Raw genomic sequence first — 25,460 nt, 5'->3', positions numbered from 1 at the left:
CTTTCTGCTCCCTGAGATTGATAAGCAGAAGCCCTGCCATGATGACATTTTTTTGGTCAACTGTCATTCATGCAGTTCTGGACACTGCTATCCAGTCTTCTTCTCAGCCTTTATGACGTGCAGGTGTATCAAGCACACGTGGTTGGCGGTGTGCTGAGTGAGAGCGTACGTGTGGAATCGAAAATGGGTGCAGCTCGAGAGCACTGTTAGGTGAGGTGAGTGCGACCCAGTGGCACTTGGTCACAGAGCTGCCTGAGACCGTGAAGGGTGGGGATGTGCTCTCGGTCCCTGTGCGCCTCCCCGAAGTTGTCCCCTTCTTCACGTAAGCTTCCCGCCTGGAGGAGTAGTGTTTTCTGTTATTCTGAGAAATTCTAAATTCTGAAATCGTGTTTGTATTTTGTCACCATTTTAAAAAGCATTTTTTTTTTCCAGTTGTGATGAGAGAACACGTAGTATAAAAAGGACCAGGTCCACCACGTCTAAGTGTCTAGTTCAGTGTGGCATTAAGTACATTCCTGTCGTCATGTGCCATCGCCCTCATGCATCCATAGAACGTTTTCACCTTGCAAAGCTGAAACTCTGCCCCCGCTAAACAGTGACTCACCACTCTGCCTGCCCCCCAGCTTCTGGCAGCCATCATTCGACTTTCTGTCTCTATGAGTTTGAAAACTCCAGGAGCCTCGTCTAGGTGGAATCATACAGTATTTGTCTTTTTCCGATTGGCTTATTTCACTTAGCGTAATGTCCCCAAGGGTCAGCCGTGTGGTAGCATAGGGCAAACCTTCTTTTTTAAGCTGAAAAATAGGGAGTTCCCATTGTGGCTCAGTGGGTTAAGGACTCAGTGTTGTCTCTGGGAGGATGCAGGTTTGATCCCCGTTCGGTGGATCCTTGCTTGTGAATCCAGTGTTGCCACAAGCTGTGGGGCGTAGGTCACATATGAGGCTTGGCTCTGGTTTTGCTGTGGCTGTGACTTGGGCAATGGCTGCAGCTCTGATTCGACCCCTGGCCTGGGAAGTTCCGTATGCTGCAAGGGTGGCCCTAAAAAGGAAAAAAAAAAAGCTAAATAGTATTCTATTGTATTTATAGACCACATTTTGCTCATCTCTTTATCCGTCAATGGAGATTTGGGTTATTTTTACCTTTTGACTATTGCAAGTAAAGCTACTTAAAGCATTCCTATTCCATAAGAAAATTAGTATTTCCTGTTCAAATTAGTATTTCTCATTTTAATTTAATTTTTTTTGTCTTTTTAGGGCCGCTCCTGTGGTATATGGAGGTTCCCAGGCTAGGGGTCAAATCAGAGCCATAGCTGCTGGCCTACACCACAGCCACAGCAACTCAGGATCTGAGCTGTGTCTGGGACCTACACCACAGCTCACGGCAATGCTGGATCCTTAACCCACTAAGTGAGGCCAGAGATTGAACCTGCGTCCTCATGGATGCTTGTCAGATTTATCTCCACTGAGCCATGACGGGAACCCCAGTATTTTTCATTTTAAAGATGGTTACTACTAATGGGGCTGTTTTTATTGTCTCAGAGCAAAATTCTCTTAAAGCAAATGAGAAATAATTCATTAGCTAAACAATCACTAGAGGATAGGTCATTTCAAAGAAACTGCGACTACCTAAAATTTTTTTTTTTTGCTATTTCTTTGGGCCGCTCCCGCGGCATATGGAGGTTCCCAGGCTAGGGGTCGAATCGGAGCTGTAGCCACTGGCTTACGCCAGAGCCACAGCAACTCGGGATCCGAGCCGCATCTGCCACCTACACCACAGCTCACGGCAACGCCGGATCGTTAACCCACTGAGCAAGGGCAGGGACCGAACCCACAACCTCATGGTTCCTAGTCGGATTCGTTAACCACTGCGCCACGCCGGGAACTCCCCTAAAATGTTTTTGTTTTTTGTTTTTGCTTTTTAGGGCCACACCCATGACATGTGGAGGTTCCCAGGCTAGGGGTCTAATTGGAGCTGCAGCTGCCAGCCACAGCCACAGCCATGGCCACGCCAGATTCGAGCCTTGTCTGCACCCTACACTGCAGCTCACAGCAACGCTGGATCCTTGACCCACTGAGGGAGGCCAGAGATCAAACCCGCAACCTCATGGTTCCTAATCAGATTCGTTTCAGCTGCGCCACAGCAGGAACTCCCTGAGATGTTTTTCTTTTGCGTAATTTTGCATGACAAGAAAACAAAAAAATAGTTAATGCACTTCCCCGCTTTCTTGAACAGAACATTTTAAAAGCAGTTTAATTCTCAAATATCTTAATAACTCTTGTTAGATTATTCAGTGTTGTATTATTTTGGTGCTGCAATTATGTTGCACTATGTCGTTTAGAAGGACTCTGACACTACATTTAATGTTTTTAAATTTAAATACTTAAAAAATACGTCACTCTTCATTACTATTGTTGTTAGAAGCATGCTTTTTTATGGCTACCTCCCTTTAAAAAAAATCTATTCGTTGTTTCCAAAAGGCAGTGGAGCTGAAACAGTCAATCATAGTGTTAGTTAAATTGTGTTCAAGAGGGAAAAGCCTCCGAGTGAGGCTTTTAGAGATTCTTTGAGTGAAATGATTACGCTTTGGGACAGGAATTCCCCCTTCCCCCTGGCCAATTCTGTCTGCGCTGGTCGTTTAAAATCTTATCTCCTGATTTTTTTGGGCAGCACTTTGGATAGGAGAGGTGCAGTAGAGAAATCAATTTTTGCTGTCAACATTTCAGTAATGCATTCAGTAAAAGGCCACCTATATGTAATTACCTCTTTAGTATTGTATGGGCTTAATAGGTATCAGCTGCTAATAAAATCACTGGGCCAAGAGTCTAATCTGTCATTGTATCCTTTTTGGCATTTACCAAAAATAATTTCTCTTTCTTACTTCCTTCAGCCTGGGAAGGGTAACCTTCAAACCAACTGAGAGATTGTTCACTCATAATACGCAGTTGGCTTTTTTTCTTCTTTTATCTCTGATTTCTTGTTTTATCATGAAACATGTGTATGTGTGGTTGCTTCATGCACTTGTCAGCTAGATTTTTAAGCTCCTTCCCAGCCCAGGCCTTTTTTTCTTGCCAGAAATTCTGTATTCGGAACCCAGCATTAGCTAACATAATGATAGAGACTATTCTTGGAGTCCTTTCCTCTGTGCCCGGTGCCGCTCTGAGGTCTTTATATGTATCATCTCATTTAATCCTTCCAATAATTCAGAGCGGCCAGTACTATTATTATTCCCGTATTGTAGGTGAAGAGACGGAAGCATAGAGAAATTAAGTAATTGTTTCCAAATCCACACACTAAGAGGTGGGATCAGGATTTGAACTCAGGCTGTCTGCCCGAAGAACCGGCTTTCCTACCACATGCGTTCAGTTCATTCAGTGAATATTTATTAAGCTCTTACTGTATACCAGGGAACAGTGCAAAGATCTCAATCTTCATGGAACTTAACATTCTAGTAGAGTGAGAAAGTTCACCAAAATATGTGAATAAATTGTATGCCTTGTTAGAAGGCTACCCAAGTGCTAAGACAGAAAAATGTCGAGCAGAGGAAGGCAGTGAAGAGGGTATGTTGACACTTTAGATAATCAGGGAAGACTTCCATGGTTCAGGCTGAGGATTTTTTTTTTTTTTTTTTTTTTTTTTGGTCATTTTAGGGCCACACCCCTGGCCTATGGAGGTTCCCAGGCTAGGGGTCGAATCAGAGCTGTAGCTGCTGGCCTGCACCACAGTCACAGCAAGTCAGGATCCAAGCCCCATCTGCGACCTACACCACAGCTCACCAGATCCTTAACCCGCTGAGCAAGGCCAGGGATCAAACCTGCGTCCTCATGGATGCTCGTTAGATTGGTTTCCGCTGGCTGAGCCACAGCGGGAGCTCCAGGCAGAGGAATTCTTTAACAAATCTCTTCGGTTGGACAGCATTTTTTGGTTGTTGGATCTCTCTGAGATGTAGCCTGAGATCTTAAGTGACTCACTCAAAATTTTTATGAAAATCTGCTCATCAGTTCTGCTTGTTTAACCCTGCAAGCGTCTGGTGGTTGTATCTCCACAGAGTCAAGGATGACTCAGCCCGTGGGCTCGCTTCACTGCCTGGAGCAGAGTCCCTCGTTCCAGCGCCTTTCCGAATGTGCGGGAGTCCTGGGAGCGCCCTGCGGGTGCTGAATCACGGGGCGGGTGGGGTGTCTGTGCCGAAGGAGGAGTGGGGGCAGTGAGGAGCAGTCAGAAACCCGGGACATTGTGGAGGGGTCCCCTTTAGAAGGACATTGCTGAGATTCTTCCAGCAGGACCCCTGCCTTCCTAGGGGAAGAGGGATGTGGCTTGTCCAGGTAGAGCAGGTGGCCCCCAACCATCCTTCCATCCAAAGATTCTCTCTCAGCAGCGGTCCCTGGAGGGACCAAGCAGGAGGGGAGGAGGTGGCCTGGCACAGAGGGTCCCCCTTCACTATCAGGAAGACAGCGGGTCCCCTAGGCTTGTCTGTGGGTCGGGGGTTTGGATTTCTCTGTGAAGGACACACATTTCACCCAGTTACTGAGACATCACAATTAGTGTTTATCTTCTAAAATTAAATGTCCGTGATAACATGTTTACCCTCCAGCTCAAAAAATGGATCATTGGGTCCTTCCGGCCCTGGGCATGATTCACTGCCAATGATGAGGCCTTTTCTTCCGACCAGAAAGCAAGACGTTGCAAACGAGGTTCCCAGCTGCCCCTGGTGGCCGGGAGCTCAGGATGTTGTTGCTGGAGAACCAGGGCCTCCAGTTCCTCCCGAGGCACCACTTTCCTTTTTTATACAAAAACAACGTCGTGCCTCCGAGGGTGCTGACTGCACACCAGATTCCATTGACTGTTTTTCTACCCTCCTCTGCTTATTTTTATTCATCTGGCTACTTTATTTTAGGGCTTTGCGAAGCTTGTTTTGGCCGGGGCGAAACTTATTGTTTTATTTCTGGCCGCTGGGCTCGCCTGTGAACGCTTCAGTGAAGAAGCGGCAGCAGGGAGGGTGCGGCTCTGGGGTTTGGATTTGCTGCTGGGTGTTCGATCCCCAGGGCCGCGCAAGCCCCCCGGGGGTGTTTCCAGCCAGGAGGACCCCGTCCAGCTCGGGTGGCAACCACGTACCCAAGACACAGGCTCTGCTTGCCGGAGAAATATTACGACCTGGTCAGAGATGACTTACTTTTAGTCCAGAGCTGTGATAGGGGATCATTCATGCCTCCTGACCCCGGCACCCAAAATGACTCTGTTGATTTTTTAAAAAATTAGAGATGGCCACAGAACAATTCAGCTTCCCTAACTGTCATCCTCCCAGGCTGAATCAGCAATGGTTCAGGGCTTTGGTGGCCTACGTACTGGTTTAGTTCTTGTGTTTACCACCTGACTAGCTCTGGGTCCTCAGGCAAATTACCTAACCTCTCTGGGCCTCAATGTCCACACATAATGGGGAGCTTTAATAAGAGCACCTGTCTCTCTGTTATGGTGAAGATACAATGAGGGAAGAATCTAATTTTCTATGACACAGCCAACTGATAATATGTAAAATGGCACTGCAGCTCAGAATTTTGTTGCTCTGATTGTATCAGAAGCTAGTTGAGTTGTAACTTAGAGTAAGAATCTAATCATCTGATCATGCAGTGATGAACTCCAGAGTGAGGCAGATTTTCTTTCCAGAGTGAGACCCCTCCTGGGCCCAACCACCTGCTCCTGGGAGAGCACCACCTGTTGGTGGGTCTTGGTTTCGGTAGGAAGCAGAGAGGGCAGATCACCTGCCTTTCTCCCTGCTTAATGGGAATCACCCAGACATCCAAGGATGCTCAAGTCAAACCCTAAAACTTCTGGCCATGGACCCTAGGCTTCCAGATTTTGCAAAGCTTTGTTCAAGTGATTCCAGTATACTAAGGAGGTTAAGAAGTACTAGGTGAATATTTTATTTAGGAAACTAGCTCATAAATGGATTTGTTCATACCTCTATGTATTTATAACAGAATGGGGGCAATAAACAACAAAAATAAACACAGATTCTTTATCTCTGTTCATCTCTAGTTTGAAAGCTTCCTTAAGTTTTCTGTCACTGCTGGATCTTTCCATAGCTCCTGACCCATTTCCCCAAGCTGTTTTGGGTTGTATTTCAAAATAAAAATACACATTACCTTCTTAATACTTGCCTGTTATCTATGAGCTCTTCTTTTTTCTGTCTTTCCTGAGCTGGAGAACTTTCCTTGCTCCCATGTTGGTCTGTCTGTAAATCATTATTGGGACAGCCAGGCTCGGGCTTGGGCTGTCTGTCTCAGGCGGGATCTGCCCTTCCAAGGGCCCAGTTGGGGACACTCACATCTGTGTGGGCACCATGAACTGACTGTCTGCTCATGTCTTCAACTACAACCAAGTTCTAGATTTTTCCCTCCTTCTCCCTCGTGTGTGTGTGTGTGTGTGTGTGTGTGTGTGTGTGGTTAAAGAGGGATCAGACCTCATTTTATTTCTCTGCTTTCAGGAACACTTTTAAACACATTTGTGTCATTTTTTTTACATTGTTGATAATCAGATTATCCAGTCTGGATTATCAAAGTCAAAACAGCTTAATCCAGACCGACTTCCTCAGCCTTCCTGAGCGTCTTTCCTGTGGTGGATGAGTGAATGCCCGAGGATACAAGAGGATTTTTGCATTAGCCCAAGTAAATCATAGGAAAGCAAAGCGTACCCTTTTTTGGGCACCCTCTTTCTCTCTCCCAATAGGACAGTTGATTGAGAATTAAATGATAGTCAGACCCAAGTAGGAAAAATAAGTCATGTATTTGAAAACTCATTCTGAATTTTGAGTGAAACAGAGGGCTTATGTGACATTAGGATCATTAGCAGTTTAAGCCAGAGTTTCTACTCACCACCTTTCCTGCAGCCACTTCCAGAATTTAGCCTATCAGGTAGCATATTGTTTTCAGGCCTCTCTCTTTTGAATGTAATGTTTGTAACTCTCTTATCCTCCGGGTCTTTGCACAGAACGTGTTGACTTTACTTTTATTGCATTTCGGACAACTAAAAATGCAGTGATGATTTAATCGCTCTGCTTCCTAATCCTCTATCTTCCGACCATTGCTCTTGCTGAGCATCAGTCCGTGGAGGAGGAGGGTGGGAACTCAGTCAGGCCTTGGAGTTCGACGTACTTAGATACCTAAGTATAACTAAGATACCTAAGTATGCCTGAGTATAATTACTTTATTTCCGTGGCCTTAGATAAGTCACATAAGCCTCCTGAGCTCAGTTTCCTCATCCTTAGGTGGGTGGTGACCCTGTTCTTTGCAGTGGTTTAAATAAGGTAATAGACACAGATCCCCAGATACAGTGTCTGGCTCAATGGATGTGCTCAAGGGATGGTACTTTGACCCAACCGGATGTTAGCTCTTGATTTGTACTTTTTTTTTTTTTTTTTTTTTTTTTTTTAGGTTTAGCACAATTGAAACCTTTCAGCCATATCTGTGACGTACAGCTCGTGGCAATGCCGGATCCTTAACCCACTGAGTGAAGCCAGGGATCCAACCTGCATCCTCATGGATACTAGTCAGATTCTTAACCCACTGAGCCACAAGGGGGACTCTCATTGTTTAAATAATTTGAAAAATCCCTATATTCCTAGAATAAATCCTCTTTGGGATGTTGGTCTTTTTATGTGAGTGCTCAATTCTGTTTGCTCATTTGAATTTAGGACTCACGTCAGTATTTAGAAAGGAAATTCGTATATAGTTGCCCTTTTGTGTATTTCTTTGTGGGGTGATGGCATCAATATTTTACCTTTTACTATTTAAATAAGAATTTGGAAACTTTCCTTCCTTTCGTATGATTGGAAATGGGTTCAGTCTTATCAGGATTGTCCCTTAAAAGTTTTCTAGAATGCCCCCTCTGAGGCCATGTAAACCTGTTTTTATTTATTATGTATTGATCTGTTGGAAGGTCGTTTGGGGAGGTAGCCTTTTGACTTGTATTTCATTATAGTATTGACCTACTTAAGCCCCCCACCCCCGTGTAGTGTGACACCTTAAGTATGTCTGAAATATTGTTTACTGAATATATTCAATTCATACTGATTGAGTCCCTCTTAATTAAGGGTGAAGTGATCTGTTATTGTTGAGTTACAGTTTTCAAGAGTGGCAGCCTTTTTTAATATTCAGTGTTTTATGGCATTTCATAAGCATGTCTACCGTTCCCTGGAGTTCCTGCCGTGGCTCAGAGTTAATGACCCCAACTAGGATCCATGAGGATTCGAGTTAGATCCCTGGCCTCGCTCAGTGTGTTAAGGATCCCGCATTGCTGTGAGCTGTGGTGTAGGTTGCAGACACGGCTCGGATCCTGCGTTGCTATGGCTGTGGTGTAAGCCAGTGGCTGCAGCTTCAATTCGACCCCTAGCCTGGGAACTTCCATATGCTGCGGGTGCAGCCCTAAAAAAAAAAAAAAGAAAGACGTGTCTCCCATTCCCAAATTTGGACTTTAAGGATTGGTCCATATTTTTATTGTTGAGGTGGGGATATTATAAACTGTACTTACTGTATGTGTACACTGCTCTGCAGACCGTCACTAGTTAATCTTTGGTACCTTGGCCAAGAGAGCCAGCTTTCCTGCAGGTCATGCCCCAGACAGTGTCTGACCTTAACAGACACAACGGATCTGTCTCTTTCTTAGACAGTGCAGGTACTCCGTAATCCTAGTGAATGAAATTCTTGTTTAGTATCCACTGTGTGTTTGTTTGCAAAAAGTATAAAACGCATATTCTGAGAGACAGTATATGTTATGAATGCAAAACTGAATGAAATAAATATTATGGTTAAGTATGTGTGTTCAGATATGTTAAAGGATGCAATTGTACACATTTGTCTAGCGGAGAAGTAATTTTCAGATTGAGTGCAAAGTAAATATTGATTCAGTTGTCCTTATATCTGGCCTGAATTTACACATTAACAACAGAGAGCTAAAACTGTTTCAGCAGCATTTTTGCTTTTCCGTGTAAATTGGGCTACTGTGCTAAGAAATGGGAATCACAGCACTGTGGTAAGAGTGGTGCAAAAAACGATACTGTTGATTTAACCGTAGGTTATAATGTTTATTTTAAAACATGTTAAGGAGAAAGTATTGATAGTTGATACGATTGTATTGCATTATGTTGAAGATTTACTGACAAAATATTCTTTCCTTTTCTTGTAGATTTATCTAAAAACAGACTGGTCGAAGTACCAATGGAATTGTGCCATTTCGTATCACTGGAAATTCTTAACCTGTATCATAATTGCATCAGAGTCATTCCGGAAGCCATCGTTAATCTGCAGATGCTGACTTACTTAAATTTAAGGTAGGTGGACTCTAAAGGTTGTAATCCGATTCAATGAAAAAAAAAAAAAGAGTGCTTACATTTCTATCAGGTTTTTCTCTTTGCAATTTCTCATCACCCTTTGAAGCAAATCACATGAAGACTTTTATTTTTTTGGTCTTTTTAGGGCTACACTCACCACATGTGGAGGTTCCCAGGCTGGGGGTCCAATCGGAGCTGTAGCTGCTGGCCTACACCACAGCCACAGCAATTCAGGATCTGAGCTGCATCTGTGATTTGATTCGAGGCCAGGGATGGAACTTGTGTCCTCAGGATGCTAGTCAGATTTATTTCCACTGAGCTACGATGGGAACTCCTCACACGAAGATTATTTTAAAAGTTTCTTTTATGATACATGTGTAGTGCTGTTAGTATTGTTTTTGGTGCTAGACTTCTCCGAATGGCCATATAACAAGGTGTTTTAACTTCTTAGAAGAACTTATGCAGCATCATTTATACTCTTTGTCTGTTTGGGACTTGAAAGTTTGCTGGTGTGTTTTCATCAGGTATTGATATAGATTTTGGAAGCGGAGGATCCGAGGGAAGTGAAAAGGAATTGGATGTTGGGACAGATTAAAGCCCTGTTGGTTTGGGACCCCTGGATTTGCTGCCCAGCACTCACTGAGCCTGTTTGCTTAAAGCCACTGGAGAAAGTTAAAGAGGGGCACAGAGCAGCCCCAGCAAGATATCGTTTGCTGTCTTTAGCCCATTGAAATAGGTCAGTGTTTGCTGAGGCTGGGTCAGTGGTCTGTACTGGCTCTGATTATGTATGACCAGTGTAACGTATTAGGGCAGTGAATAGCCCTGAAGTTAAGAAAACCAGCTAATTTTAAGGTCTAGCTTTTAGATCTTGCTGCTGTGACTGTCAGCTGCTCTGGTCAGGTTTTGGCACCTTGTCTTCTAAATCCTCGCCTTGCATCTGGATGTGAGGAGAGATAGGGAGCTGTTTGAATTAAATCTGTCTGTACTTTTAAAACAAAGTTGCAAGGTTTAAGCATGAGCATGGCCTTCACTCTTGTCAGTTGCAGTGTCTTAGTGTGCAAAGAGTAGCACCTGACTTGTGCTGTGTAATAAACATGCCAAACGTTAAATCGTAGGCTTCCCAATAACCCAAGTATAGCATTACTTTACAATAGATAATAATGTCACTTATATTTTAGGACTTTTGTTTGTTTTCGTTGACCACTGAGAGTTAGGAGTCTTCTGCAGCTTTCTTTGCAGTCAAAAATAGGTGTTGTTTTTTTTTTTAATTATTTTTTATTTTTTCCCAAAAATGCGTTTCTTTTTTTTTTTGTCTTTTTGCTATTTCTTTGGGCCGCTCCTGCGGCATATGGAGGTTCCCAGGCTAGGGGTCGAATCGGAGCTGCAGCCACTGGCCTACGCCAGAGCCACAGCAACGCGGGATCCGAGCCGAGTCTGCAACCTACACCACAGCTCATGGAAACGCCGGATCGTTAACCCACTGAGCAAGGGCAGGGACCGAACCCGAAACCTCATGGTTCCTAGTCGGATTCGTTAACCACTGTGCCACGGGAACTCCCCCCAAAATGCGTTTCTGTTGTGTTTTATTAGGACTGCATTTTTTTTTTCTTCTTTTTTGTCCCTCTGCTATCTCTTGGGCTGCTCCTGCGGCACATGGAGGTTCCCAGGCTAGGGGTCGAATCGGAGCTGTAGCCACCGGCCTACGCCAGAGCCACAGCAACGTGGGATCTGAGCCGCGCCTGCAACCCACACCACAGCCCACGGCAATGCCAGATCATTAACCCACTGAGCAAGGGCAGGGACCAAACCTGCAACCTCACTGTTCCTAGTCGGATTCGTTAACCACTGCGCCAAGACGGGAACTCCAGGACTGCATTTTTTAACTCGGAGTGAGAAATAAATCCTAGTCATGCTTTTAAGTGGCCCTTATTTATTTATGTATTTTTTTACTTCATTTTTGGTAACTAGGATTTAGGTTACTATTCAGATAGCCTAGAGGCTCAACATACCTAGTTTTCATTTTTCTAGGGTCCTAGTTCCCGGGAGCTTTCTTGCATAAGAAGCTTTCAAGCTGTTTCTGCTGCAGCAGAATGTTAATTACCTTGGAATTGCCTGATGGAGCCACCAGAGTGGTGTCTGTAGTTATTGCTGCATTATCCCCTAAAACATCTGCCTTCTAATCCCAACCCACAAAGGTGAAATAAACCAAGAGCATATGTAGTCAGTCTGGTTGCTTTACTTACCTGCTCCTCACACTTTCACCTCCAGCAGCCCTTTGTGCAGCAAGGAAATAGACTTAACTTTGCCTGGTTGTATTAAATGTATGTACACGGAGAAACTTTTGGGCGCACATGACATATTTCTTCTGGGATCATACAAACTATAAAATTCTATGGAGTTCCTGTTGTGGCCCAACTGAAATGAATCCAACTAGGAACCAAGAGGTTGCAGGTTCAATCCCTGGCCTTGCTCAGTGGGTAAGGATCCGGCATTGCTGTGAGCTGTGATGTAGGTTGCAGACGTGGCTCGGATCTGGCGTTGCTGTGGCTGTGGTGTAGGCTGGCAGCTACAGCTCCGATTGGACCCCTAGACTGGGAATTTCCATGTGCCGCAGGTACAGCCCTAAAAAACAAACAACAAACAACCCCCCCCCTACAAATACTGGAGAATCTAATCTTAAAATTTATATTTTGCTTTAACAGCAGTAGTAAAATTGGTTTTTGGTGGGATGATTTTTATGTTGAGCCTCTTTGAGAGAAAAATAATACTGATGTCTCCAGATGGTAGAAAAATTATATTGGAAAATGAATCTCAGGAGTCTTTAAACCAGGAACAGAGAGAATTTGTTGAAACTGACACTGGCTGAAGAGGAAGTAAGGAAGTGTTTGGTATATTGTTTTGTTTTGCTTTTATTTTTTTAGGGCTGCACCTGCGGCATATGGAGAACCTTCCCAGGACTTTCCCAGGCCAGGGGTCAAATGGGAGCTGCAGCTGCCGGCCTACATCACAGCCATAGCAACTCAGGATCCGAGCCGAGTCTGTGACCTACACCACAGCTCACGGCAGCACTGGATCCTTCACCCACTGAGTGAGGCCAGGGATCGAACCCACATCCTCATGGATACTAGTTGGGTTTGTAACCACTGAGCCACATTGGGAACTCTGTGTTTGGTATATTGCCAACAGTTTTGTGATGCCTTCCTGGGTAAAGGAAAAGACAAAGAAATAAGGGGGGTCATTAAGCGCCCAGCTTTTTTAAACTTTGTTTTCTACGTGTAATGGTTTAGTTTCTCATTTGCCTTTATCTTTGCTCCCATTTCTACAGGTCGTTTTATTTTGTTTTGGTTTTCTTTGCTCACATCTCCTACTTTTATATGATCGTGTTTGAAGACATATTCTCTAGTGTTGAATCGTAACTCTTTAAAGGAATTGATCACTAAGTGGAAAAAAATGAAGAAAAAGTATGTCTTTTACCTTTTGGAGATAGTACATCAGGGTACATGAAAAATTTATGTACATCCTCTAAACTCCTTGAAAACCAGATACTAAATACATAAATGTGTGTGTGTGTGGGTGTGTGTATGCACATCTGTAATTATTTTTGAAGACTTCTATCAAATTTACTTCACGAATATAAAGACGTAACATAAAATAGTAACAAAGGGCAGTCTTTCACGTGACCAGGAGATGGTCATTCTGTCTATGCAATTTTAAGGCCTTTAATTCCTGTGTGGGAGTTCCCTTTGTGGCTCATCGGGTTAAGAACCTGATATAATGTCCGTGAGGATGCGGGTTTGATCCCTGGCCTCACTCAGTGAGTTAAGGAGCCAGCATCGCCACAAGCTGTGGTATATAGTTTGCAGATGCGGCTCGGATCCCACATTGCTGTGGCTGTGGTGTAGGCCAGCGGCTGCAGCTCCTATTCGACCCCTAGCCTGGGAACCTCCATAGGCCACAGATGGGGCTGTAAAAAGAAAATCATAATACTAATTCCTGTTTGAGTATTGGGTTGAAACATGTCTTTTAGGAATTGGACGCTTGGAATTGAGTTATTTCTCTGGCAATGATTTGAGGTAGAATGCTGTATTTTCCTAAAGGATTTATTTATGGCTTGTGAAATGGCAGGTGACTGTCAAATCTGTCTGCAAATATGTAATAATCTCTAGAAAATACTGTGGCGTCTAATTAAATGCACATCTTCTAAGCTATGTTGAGTAATAACATCACATGTCAGTCGTGTTGTGTACGTGAGTTCTTGCTGTCTTCAAGCTACTACCTGTACTCCCAGCCGCCCCCACACTGGTAACCAGGAGGAATTTAGGATGTTGCGCTTGTGTGTGGTCACAACGGAGTCCAGTCCACGACAACCAGGGTGAGGCATGCTGGGCTTTTCACGTCTTTTCCTCCCCACGTGAAAACTAAGTCAACGCCTGAAGAGACATGATGGCGTTCTGTTGACTTTTGGCCCCCAGAGGAGAAGCTGCTAATCCAGTTCCTTGGAAAAGAAGCAAGGCACTCAGGAGACTGCAAAAGCACTGCTTTGTGGGAGAGCTGTTGAGTTCCTGTCAACCCAGTTTTTTTTCTGTGATGTTGGAAATGGGATATCAGGCCAACCAAAAAACTTAATTCTATTTTTAATAGTTCATTTTATTGATTGATTTTTTTTTTTTTTTTAATGGCCGCACCTGCAGCATATGCAAGTTCCCAGTCGAGGGACTGAATCCGAGCTGCAGTTGCAACCTATGCCCCATCCTTTAACCCATGGTGCCGGGCTGGGGATGGAACCCACACCTCTGTTGTGACCAGAGCCACTGCAGGCAGGTTCTTAATCTGCTGCGCCACAGCAGGAACTCCAGATTGATTGATTGCCTTTTATTTGAAGAACAGTTGATGTTATATAAGTTACAGGTGTAGAGCAGAGTGACTCACTATCTTTAAAGGTTGTGCTCCCTTTGTAGTTATCCTGAAATCTTGGCTTGAGTCCCTGCATTGTGCAGTATATCCTCAGAACTTATTTATTTTATACATAATAGTTTGTACCTCTTAGTCCCCTCCCTCCCCTCTCCCCACGGGTAACCCCTAGCTGCTTCTATCTGCGAGTGGGTTTCTTGTTTGTTACATTCACTGGTTTGTTTTATTTTTTAGCTTCCACATATAAATGATATTATACAGTATTTGAAAAAAGATGTATTCTAGACAAAAGCATATAATCAAATCAAGACACTGTCACTAATTTAGATGTATTGGGAACGTCCGCATCAATTTCAGAAAAATTAAAGAAATGCCGTGAATTATTTCTGAGCGCGTGCGCACACACACACACACACACACAATGTAGATTGGATCAGACAGAGCACGTTCTGAAACAGCTTTAGCAAATAGGCAGTTTCAGTAGGCTTTATCAATAAATAGCCCAAAAACTTTTTTTTTTTTTTTTTTTTTTTTGTCTTTTTGCCGTTTCTAGGGCCGCTCTCGCGGCATATGGAGGTTCCCAGACTAGGGGTCGAATCGGACCTGTAGCTGCCAGCCTACACCACAGCTCACGGCAACACCAGGTCCTTAACCCACTGAGCAAGGCCGGGGACCGAACCCGCAACCTCATGGTTCCCAGTCGGATTCGTTAACCACCGGCGCCGCAACAGGAACTCCCCAAACACTTTCTTTTCTGTATCACTCAGGATGTTCCCTCTTCTTCCTATTAACTAGAAAGAAAAGCTTGTTTGATAAAATAGTACGGAGAAGCTACTTTTCAAGTTCCACAGATTTCATGTTACTGTACTTAAAATGAAACCTCGTCTCATATGTATTTTTAATTTTTTTCTCTTTTTAAGTAAGTCACATGGCTGATTTTCTAGGTTCCAAAATAAGAAATGTCAGACGAAGCGACTCTGAGTTTATGGGGCCCTTTCAAAACGCATCACCCCCTCTGGGATATCCGCAGAGTCCGGCGGCGTAAATAAACGCTTATAAATATTTGATGGCTCAGCGATAATGATAACAATTGAGGTGACGATGGTGGTGTTGGGGGTGTGTCACTGCCTCCCCAGCTTCTTGGTTGACAGGCTCCCTTCGTGACATGATCTTGAAATGTCCCTTGACTGCTTGGTGCCGGCTGCCCAAGGCTGGTCTTGTACTTAGAGAGGGGTTTAATTAGCACGTGGAAAGAAAACCTTCCTTGTGAAACACGCTTCAAAACATTTGCGTTTTGTCGTTTTTCTCCGGGGATGGAAATGACCTCTTTTGGAAAACATTAATTTATTGCTGTTTGTGTCGCCTGCATTGGCAGGAACCGGGCTTTGAATCTCCGCGTCTCTGTGTTCACAACAAAAGGTTATTTTGCTTTGGTGTAGGTGCCACTGGGTCTCTTCCTGTTAGAAGGCATCTTAGTCCAAGAGAGGTGGCCAAGAACAATACCCATGATTAAGCAAGACTTGTTCCCACATAGGAGCAAACACTTTGAACTTGGGTTACGTAGGAAAGCCTCCCAAGTTTAAAATCTATTTTCAGTTGTCGGAGAGGTTGTTGTTGATGAGGCTCACGAAGAAAACGTACCTTAGAAAAACAGAAGCGCCCAGAGCGGAGAAGCTTTTGGCAACTCGTAGGGCTGTTGTGAAACTAAAAATAGGGAGTTTAGTTTGAAAGTTTGATCTCAGAGAAGTTTGGGAGTAGAAGCTGCCAAAAATGCAGGTTCTTTACAGCGTCTGCTCACATTGCTTCCAGAATTCTTGGTGAGTGGTTGTACTTTCCTGGGGTGAGAGGCGAAGGGCCAGGAGCTGGTTTATTCATTAGAAGCCCCCCTTTTCCAAAATCCCAGTCTCCCAGGAGTGGATGGTGAGGCATCCGTCACCTGTAAAGGAGGGGGCCCCCGTCTCTTGAGCAAAATAGTATCACGCCGTAAAAGGAATCTGTCTTGGCTGCTTTTTCTGAAGCTTGGCATCCTTCTTGTCTGCTGAACAATGTGCAGAAAGAGCCAACTTCCTGATGGCAGTATAACCTGTATCCCCACATTCCTTTGGGGGTTTATTTAGAGAAATAATCTGTAATCCCCAGAACCTAACTCTCTATTTAAAGGGCTTGGGAGAAGCATCCTACTTGCTAGAGTTGCCTTAGAAAAGCACAGATTTTATTTTCTTTTGTGGTTTTGAACCAAAAACCGAATTTTCATTGTTTCTAGGAATTTTAATTTCATTCCTAAGAAATATACCTCCTTGCACGAAAGAAAGTCTCAATTGTAGGACAGAGTTTTTTCTTCCCAGAAACAGAAAATGGACGGTGTCTTCCTCAACTGGAAATGGGAAGGAATTTTGCTCGGTTCAAATGGAATTCCTCTTTCTTTTAGGAAGATCTTATCTCATTCAAAGGGAAATGAGAATACTTTAAGTGTGTATGTATTTTAGAACAAGGTTGTGCTTTGTGAATGACAGATCAGCAGGAAGATACCAAAACACAATGAACCATGTTGGAATTTGGAAGTATTGTCTTCAAATTGGAAAGTATTTTTCATGGAGTGCTGGAGTTCGAAGTGGCCTCCAGAGTTGTTCTCTGCAAGAGCAGCAGCTTGTGGTTTAAGCCTTGCCTTTTCTTTTTCTTTCTTTCTTTTTTTTTTTAATTCCTTTTTTGGCCACCCCAAAGTATATGGAATATTTCTGGGTCAGGGATCAAATCTGAGCTGCAGTTGTGACCTATGCCGTAACTACAGCAACACTGGCTCCTTTAACCCACTGCACGGGGCTGGGGATTGAACCTGTGTCCTGGCACTGCAGAGACACCACCCCCTTGCGCCACAGTGGGAACTCCAAAGCCTTGCTTTTTTTTAATGCGCTCAGTGGGTGTTTGTTTTTAAGGTGGAACCTTTAGTCAACAGTCCCTAAATATTTTAGTTTGTTTATAAATTATTGTGCCTGTAATTGGCATTGGTAGTGGAAGGGCTTTGTTAAATGTAAATGAGTTCACCCTAGGTGTTTCTCCCCAGACTCCAGTCCTTTTAGTACAGCCCATACTTGACAAGACTTCCAAAAGGGATTTTTCCATCCTACACGTCACCTGATCACTGATATTAGATGTTGCTTTTTTTTTTTTTTTTTTTTTTTGTGCTTTCTCAGGCTGCGCTTGTGGCATATGGAGGTTCCCAGGCTAGGGGTCGAATCAGAGCTGTAGCTGCCGGCCTACACCACAGCCACAGCAACTCGGAATCTGAGCCGCATCTGCCACCTACACCACAGCTCCTGGCAACCCCAGATCCTTAACCCACTGAGTGAGGCCAGGGATTGAACTCGCAACCTCATGGTTCCTAGTTGGACTCGTTTCCACTGCGCCATGACGGGAACTCCTATATGTTGTTTTATATCAGTGTTTGTATTGAAAAAAGGAACAGAGTTCCAAAGAGACATGATGGCTTTGAAGGTGAGACTGCTGTCAGAATGTGTTGGTTTGGTTTTCAGTTCTGCTTCTGATCTTAAAAAGTTTTTAAGATCTTTGTGCTGCAAATTTGCTTCCTGAAAATACTGTGAATACCCACTTCTAATGCACTATATAGATTTTTTGCTTATGGTAATCCTCAAATTTTTTTCTGCAAGCCCCAAATGAGCAAGCTGCAAATGGCATTTATTTTTCTCACAAAACAGACCATAGCTCTTTGAAACATGGCCATTTCATCAATAAGCAACTTAGGAGTTCCTGCTGTGGTGGAACAGACTAAGAAGCTGGCGTTGTCTCTGAGGCGTTGCAGGACAGTGGGTTAAGGGTCTGGCATTGCTGAAAGCTGTGGAGTAGGTTGCAGATGCTGCTTGGATCCCGTGTGGCTCTGGCCTAAGCCTGCAGCTGTGGCTCAGCTTTGGTGCCTGGCCCAAGAACTTCCATGTGCCATGGATGTAGCTGAAAAAGAAAGGAAAAAAAAAAAAAATAAGCAACTTATATTTCCTCTAAGAACATTACAGTTTACCAAGTCTTATAACAAGTAATGTAGAGGAGAAGAGAGAAAGAAGGAAAAACAGTCCATAAACAGGGGAAAGAGGATGTGCAGGTTTAGAGTGACCTTTGCCACTGTCCTGTCACCATCATCACATCTTAACAGCTGAATAGGGTTTAGCAGATGCACCACCTTATTTTAGTCCTTCAAAAGTCCTTATTTTATTTTATTTTTTTATTTTGGGCCTTGCCCACAGCATGCCGAAGTTCCCGGGCCAGGGATTGAACCCACATCACGGCAGTGACACCCCGTTTTCAAAAGTAATAAAATGTATGCTATCATGGCTAGAAAATTGTAGAATATGATGTTTAAAATACTATCCTACTTCTGAGTGGAATATTTGTGCCTTGGGAACTCAGGGAGGAGAAATCTTGGTAAAATCCTGTAGCCAGGAATTTCATCATAGGTAAGAGTCCCAAATAACATATTTTCCAGGGAAGAGAAATTAAGTCAGGAATAAATGCACATTCTATACTAGTTTTCTATCTAGTGAAAGATTCAGTGGGTTGGATGCTTAGGGTACAGAAGGAGTGGTTGTGAGGGGAGCAGTTTATTCTGTAAGGTGGCTTTTTTTTTTTTTTTTTGTCTTTTTCTAGGGCTGCACCCATGGCATATGGAGGTTCCCAGGCTAGGGGTCTAATTGGAGCTGTAGCTGCCAGCCTACACCACAGCCACAGCAATGCGGGATCCGAGCCTCGTCTGCGACCTACACCACAGATCATGGCAACACTGGATCCTTAACCCACTGAACAGGGCCAGGGATCGAACCCAAAACCTCATTGTTCCTAGTTGGATTCGTTAACCACTGAGCCATGACGGGAACTCCTGTAAGGTGTTTCTCTCCCCCCCCCCCCCGCCCCGCCCCTTTCCTGGCGTGTCTTGGGACACCTTAATGGCATCTGGACCAGATGGACTGTCAGAATAGACAGAACGAGCTGATCTCTCTGAACGGCGAGGTCCAAATAACCAGAAGATTTGGGTCATTTTGAGAGCTGGATCACGTGGAACTGTGTTATCTACTAATCTCAGCTTATCTCTCTCATCCTCATGCAATCAGGCAGTGTTTTTCTGAAACTCCATTTGGCAACTGGCAAACCACCGCAGAAAGGGCTGGGGAAGTAACATGAGAAAATTGACTCAGTCTGCTCAGTGATTAATCCTTCTTCTCAGGAACAGAGAAAAGTAGATCTGGAGAAAACTCCCCTGTCCACCTCCCTTGGAGAACAGAAATGATTTATTTCTAACCCCAGAGATGCCATTGGATCAGTTAGGGTGTAAATAGAATATCATTTCCGAAAAGTGCATTCTGTGGAAAAATAGTCTCTTGAGTGTTAATAGGTATACTTTTTAAAAAGTCCACATTTTGGGGAGTTCTCGTCGTGGCTCAGTGGAACAAATCCTACTAGTATCCATGAGGATGCGGGTTTAATCCCTGACCTCGCTCAGTGGGTTAAGGATCCGGCATTACCATGAGCTGTGGTGTAGGTTGCAGACACGGCTCGGATCCGGTGTGGCTGTGCCTGTGGTGTAGGCTGGTGGCTGCAGCTCCAGTTGGACCCCTAGCCCGGGAACCTCCATATGCTGCGAGTGCATTCCTAAAAAGTGGGGGGAAAAAAAGTGCACATTTTGTGCTCTCAGTTTTGTGACTCTCCAAGCCACATCGAGCTCTTTTTGCTGTTTATGTGAGGTCTGTTCACCTATGAGCGTCTCCTGCAATGTGCTTGTCAGAGCACCAGTTCGTAAACACTGATGGAGAACTGTGCGCCCAAAGGATCCTTTAGGAACTGACCTGACTAAGAAAAGGATGAAGTTAGAAAGTCTGTGTCTTCCGGATGTCCTCTTCAGAGGCCAGGGAGTCTCTATGAACTGGATATTTGAAAGATAAACCGAAATGTCAGGAGAAAAGAGAAAGGCCAAGGAGACACTAAAGCATGGCGTGCGTTCACAGAGCTGCCAGCCGGGCTGAGTGATGCTTTAGGTAGAACCTTTTAAATATATATACATATTCATGTATTTAGTATTCACTATTGATTAAAAATGCAGTGAAAATGGGAAAAAAAATAAGTACTGGAAAGTACCAAGAATGTATCCATCGCTTATACTAGGACTCTGGTTAAGGTTTTTCCTTCGCCCTGGCTCCTGAATAGGGTTGACCTTTTTTCTGGGGGAGGCAAGGGGACTTTTTCAGTTTCTGAGAGCTCTGTATTATATAATGGGGAAAAGAAGGACCTTGACCGGAAGTCTAAAGCAGCTGAGTCTTTAAATTATCTGCACTGAAATTTCATTGTTGAAGCACCAGAGTCCCTGTGGTTAAAACGAGTCACCGTTTAAAGGGTTGTCTTTTAAAAAAGGTACCATCATGATGCTCATGCGGATATAAAATGTACATCTGTCAAAGACTGTATTTAACCCATTCATGAATGAAGGAACTAGCAAAATGTTATGTCTTTAATTTTAAGGAGAAGTCAACACAGACAGACAGAAAACGTTGTATCTTATTTAAAGGAGAAGTAAGGAGAAGTCAACACAGACAGACAGAAAACGTTGTATCTTATTTAAAGGAGAAGTAAGGAGAAGTCAACACAGACAGACAGAAAACGTTGTATCTTATTTAAAGGAGAAGTCAACACACACACACACACACACACAGTGGGCTTGCTGATAGTTGCCAAACTGGTCCGTATCCAGAGGGCAGTCATCCATTGCCGCTCCTCTGTGCTCCCCACTATGCATCTCTGTTTCTGTGCACAAAAAGGGTTTGCATTCCTCTCCATTTCTGCAAACACAGGGTTGTTAAACAACTCAAAAACAGTGAAAGGCAGAGGTCGTCTGGGAGGGTGTGTCAGGCAAGTCCCCCAGGAATGGTTTTTGTCCATTTCAAAATCACTGTCGGTTTTCTTCCTCTGCCGACTCTTTTAATGTGTGTGTATATCACCGCGTGCAAGGAGGGTGGAGCTCGGTGAACTCTCTGAACAGGACCATAGGTAGAAGAAGACATAGGAGGTTCAGTGGGGATTGTGAAATCCTTCCCTTCAGATCCTGTGTTCCAAAGACTGAGAGGCTGTTGGCATGTAGGCGGGCGGGCAGGGAGGACCAAGGAGATGGTGGGGGTGCTTTGAAGGTTTTTGTTTGGCCAATCATCTAGGGAAACTGAGGGGCGGCCCCGCTGGTGCATTTGTCCCACCAGGAGGCCATCGTGACCTCAGTACCAGCAGAGGACAGCCTGGGGCCTTCAGCAGAGGCCGCCTCTGAGCCTCTGACAGTGGTGCGCAAAGTCTGTAAACACTTGTTTAAAGATAAGTTAGCAGCAGCCTGGGGTCCCTTCATTCCACCTTACAGGATAAGATCCGTAAAGGAAGTCTCCCTTCCTATATTCCTTAAGAGGCGCTAATTTCTTATCTTAAATTTGAGAACTCAGAAGACTATATATGTATTTTTTTTTTTTTTTTAAGGGCCGTACCTGCGGCATATGGAAGTTCCCAGGCTATGGGTCGAATCAGAGCTGCAGCTGCCGGCCTACACCACAGCCACAGCCACACTGGATCTGAGCCACATCTGCAAGCTACACCGCAGCCACAGCAACACCAGATCCTTAATCCACTCAGCGGGGCCAGGGATGGACCCTGAATCCTCATGGATCCTAGTCACGTTCTTAACCCTCTGAGCCGCAACGGGAACTCCAACATTTTCTGCTTTTAAAATAAATGATTCACATTCAAGTTGGAGGCAGGAGATAGCAGCTCAGAGAGATGTGGCCTAATCCTGGTAGGAGTTAGGTTTTGGGATTCATAGTAATTTCACATTTTCTCAGCATGTACAACAGGATCATGGGCAGAGCGAAATTCAGTGAGGGTAGAAAATAATTGACTTTGATCTGAAACATCTTCCTTGGTTTGGTCACATGCTTTCCTGCTCATTGTTCTGCTTCTTTCTGTCGCTTCTCTATTCCGTGTCTGGATGTTCTTTCTCTTTCTGCACCGTAATGCTCATATTCCCCCAGGCTCCATCTTTGGCCCTTAAATCTTCTCTCTCAGACGATGCTTTATTTGTAGCCAATATATTCTCTGTCACCTTGACTCTTTTTTTTTTCTTATTGAGGGCTGCACCCTCAGCATATGGAAGTACCCAGACTAGGGGTCCAGTAGGAGCTACAGCTGCTGGCCTATGCCACAGGCACAGCAACACCAGATCCGAGCCACATCTGCAACCTACACCATAGCTCATGACAACGCCGGATCCTGAACCCACTGAGCAAGGCCAGGAATCGAACCCGCAACCTCAGGGTTCCTAGTCTGATTCATTTCCTCTGTGCCACGACGGGAACTCCACTTTGACTCTTTTTAACACTAGTCCTAATTGTCCCAGTCGACAAAGATTCAGTTCCTCTTGGGTGCCTATTCACTGTTCAAAATTCAGCATGTGCTCAATGAAGCCCATTTTCTTCTGTCCCAAATTAGTACGTTTGGAACCTCTTTTCCTGGCCATGCTCCTACTACTTTTTTTCCAGCACCCTCGCCTGGAATCTCAGAGGTGGTCTCTCACCCTTTCCTCCATCCCTTTTTCTATAAGTCCATCACTGAACCGCCAGGTAGCCTCTTGCTGCCTCCTGCTTGGAATTCAGGATCCTCCTCCTCTTGTTTTCCTGGTTTACCTTACTTTTTATTCCAAAGTAAAATGACGAGGTGTTTTTTTTTTTGTTTATTTTTTTGTCTTTTTAGGTCCACTCCCTCGGCATATGGAGATTCCCAGGCTAGGGGGTCTCATCGGAGCTATAGCCACCGGCCTACACCACAGCCACTGCAATGCCAGATCCGAGCCTCATCTGCGACCTACACCACAGCTCACGGCAGCACCAGATCCTTGACCCACTGAGGGAGGCCAGGGGTGGAACCCGCAACCTCATGGTTCCTAGTTGCATTCGTTTCCACTGCGCCGTAACGGGAACTCCATAAGGAGTTCTTTTTGTGGCTCAGCATTAACGAATCCGACTAGTATCCATGAGGACCCGGGTTGGATCTCTGGCCTCCCTCAGTGGGTTAAGGATCCAGCATTGTGTGGCTGTGGCACAGGCCGTCGGCTACAGCTCCAGTTCGACCCCTAGCCTGGGAACCTCCATATGCTGCAAGTGCGGCCCTGTAAAGCAAAACAAAAACAAAAAAACAAAGTAAAATGAGAAAAGGCTGTGTTGTGTTGAGGGTAGATCAGACTTTGATCTGAAGCCAACCCACCTGGTTTCAACCCTTATTAGCACAGAGTGACTCACTAGTGAGGCAGCTTGGAACTAGTGATTTAAATTCTCCGAATAACATCAGTTTTTGTGTCAGAAGAATAGAGGGTTTTATACTTAGAGTCCAGGATTGGAATGAATCTAAATAATAGTTGTCAGAGTGCCTAGCATGATGCCTTATCAATAATAACCAACTAAGGAATGTTTGTTTAAGTATTAGAGCAGTTAAGCAGAACTGAGTTATTATTGTATTAGTTACACGAGAGAAGCTTCCTGAAGGCTCATTCCCCTGGAAGGGTATGTGGGAAGAAGAGAATGTAGAGAGACTTAGAATCACGCAGATCTACCTGCGTTACACATTCAGTGATTCCTGGAACTCAGTGGAAAGGCACACGTCGTCAAATGAGACCCAAAAAAGGTTCAAGCACCTTATATTTTATTATGAATGTTTTGTGTTGGCTCGGTGTCCCTGGCAAAAGTTGATCTGAGCAGCCTGTTCTCATTTAAATCGCTATCCACAGCCCTTTCTTTTTTGGTGGGGAAAAAATGTTAAAGTAAAAAAATATATATCTGGAGTTCCCATTGTGGCTCAGCAGAAATGAATCTGATTAGCATCCATGAGGACGCAGGTTCGATCCCTGGCCTGGCTCAGTGGGTCAAGGATCTGGTGTTGCTGTGAGCTGTGGTGTGGCTTGCAGATGCGGCTCGGATCTGGTGTTGCTGTGGCTGTGGCCAGCAACTGTAGCTCAGATTCACCCCCTGGCCCGGGAACCTCCCTATGCCACAGGTGTGGCCCTAAAAAGAGAAAACAAAATGAAATAAAAAATATCTATTTCCGTGGCAGAGAAGGCAGGGAAGGGGGGTGTACCTTCCTGGGAAGAGGTGGGTAGTGTCCATTCTACCTGGGACGGTGGTCTCAAAAGTGGAGGAATTCTCTTCAGTGCTGATACATCTTTTTTTTTTTTTAAAATCAAAGTATAGGTGATTTACAGTGTTTCTTCGATTTCTGTTATACAGCAAAGCGACCCGGTCATACATAAATGTACCTTCCTTTTTTTTTTTTTTTCCATACTATCTTCCAACCTGAGAAATTGGACATAGCTCATAGCTCCCTGTGCTGCACAGTAGGGCCTCATTTGCTCATCCTTCTCTAGCCATTGAGTGATAGTTTCCCCACTCGCCAGCAGCAGCGTTTTGCACACAAGCTCAGGTCTCTACATTCTTAAGGCCTAAAACCTCAAATCTACCTTGTTGCCTCTGGAGGTATTTGGCTCATTGATATTCTTGCTCGTATCAGGTGTTGGGTCCTCTTCAAACATCCACAGCTTCTTTCTTGATTTTGAACATTTAGCTCCATTTTAAAGCAAAGAAAGGACACCACAGATATTATAGAGGAAACTTAAAGGAATAGTTTTTAGGGCTTGTGCTTTGAGCATGAAAGAGCCCTTAAAAAAAGGAGAGGAAATAACCAAAAAAGGAGCAAGTTATCAATAACCATACTTTGAAATCTAATTACAGACATTGGTAGTGGTGGTTGCTGACCGTTAAGGGTGTAAAAACCCAGACTATTTTAAGCAAGGGTTTATTTCTGCTCAAGAGGAGACTGACAGGCTCTTACTGTGGGAAACCGGTTCAGTTGCACAGCTGCAGAAACAGGGTGCAGATACGCAGAGCAAAAACGCACAGCACAGTGGTTGGTGCAGCAAGTTGCCTGTGTTCTGAGCTGCCTCAGAGGCTTACTTATTTTTGTTTCTTGCTCTTCATTTTCTTTTTTTAAAATGATTTTTATTTTTTCCATTATACTTGACTTACAATGTTCTGTCAATGTCTGCTGTACAGCAGTGACCCAGTCATACACACACACATATATATATACACTTTTTTTTGCACATTATCCTCCATCATGTCCCATCACAAGGGATATAGTTTTCTGTGCTAGGCAGCAG

The 25,460-nt window shown here is 44.3% G+C and overlaps 1 protein-coding gene across 9 annotated transcripts in view; it reads left to right on the top strand.

The window, feature by feature from the left end:
- LRCH1 (leucine rich repeats and calponin homology domain containing 1) overlaps window positions 1–25,460 on the top strand; it is a 217,471-nt gene that overhangs the window by 92,582 nt on the left and 99,429 nt on the right. For all 9 annotated transcript variants that reach the window (XM_084981787.1, XM_084981785.1, XM_013980522.3 and 6 more), the window contains exon 2: window positions 9,175–9,319. Coding sequence is in view for 5 of the 9 variants with exons in the window: in XM_013980522.3 (XP_013835976.2) it covers window positions 9,175–9,319 (145 nt within the window). In the remaining 4 variants the exon portion in view is untranslated. The remainder of the gene's footprint in view (window positions 1–9,174; window positions 9,320–25,460) is intronic.

This window comes from Sus scrofa, chromosome 11 (assembly GCF_054392235.1).
Source record: "Sus scrofa isolate SSC_HxYL_T2T_F1_AM1 chromosome 11, Sscrofa_HxYL_maternal_Yorkshire_Landrace_v2.0, whole genome shotgun sequence".
Lineage (NCBI taxonomy): Eukaryota > Metazoa > Chordata > Mammalia > Artiodactyla > Suidae > Sus > Sus scrofa.
The sequence above is the reverse complement of the archived record's forward strand: the minus strand, read 5'-3'. Positions and strand labels throughout refer to the sequence as shown.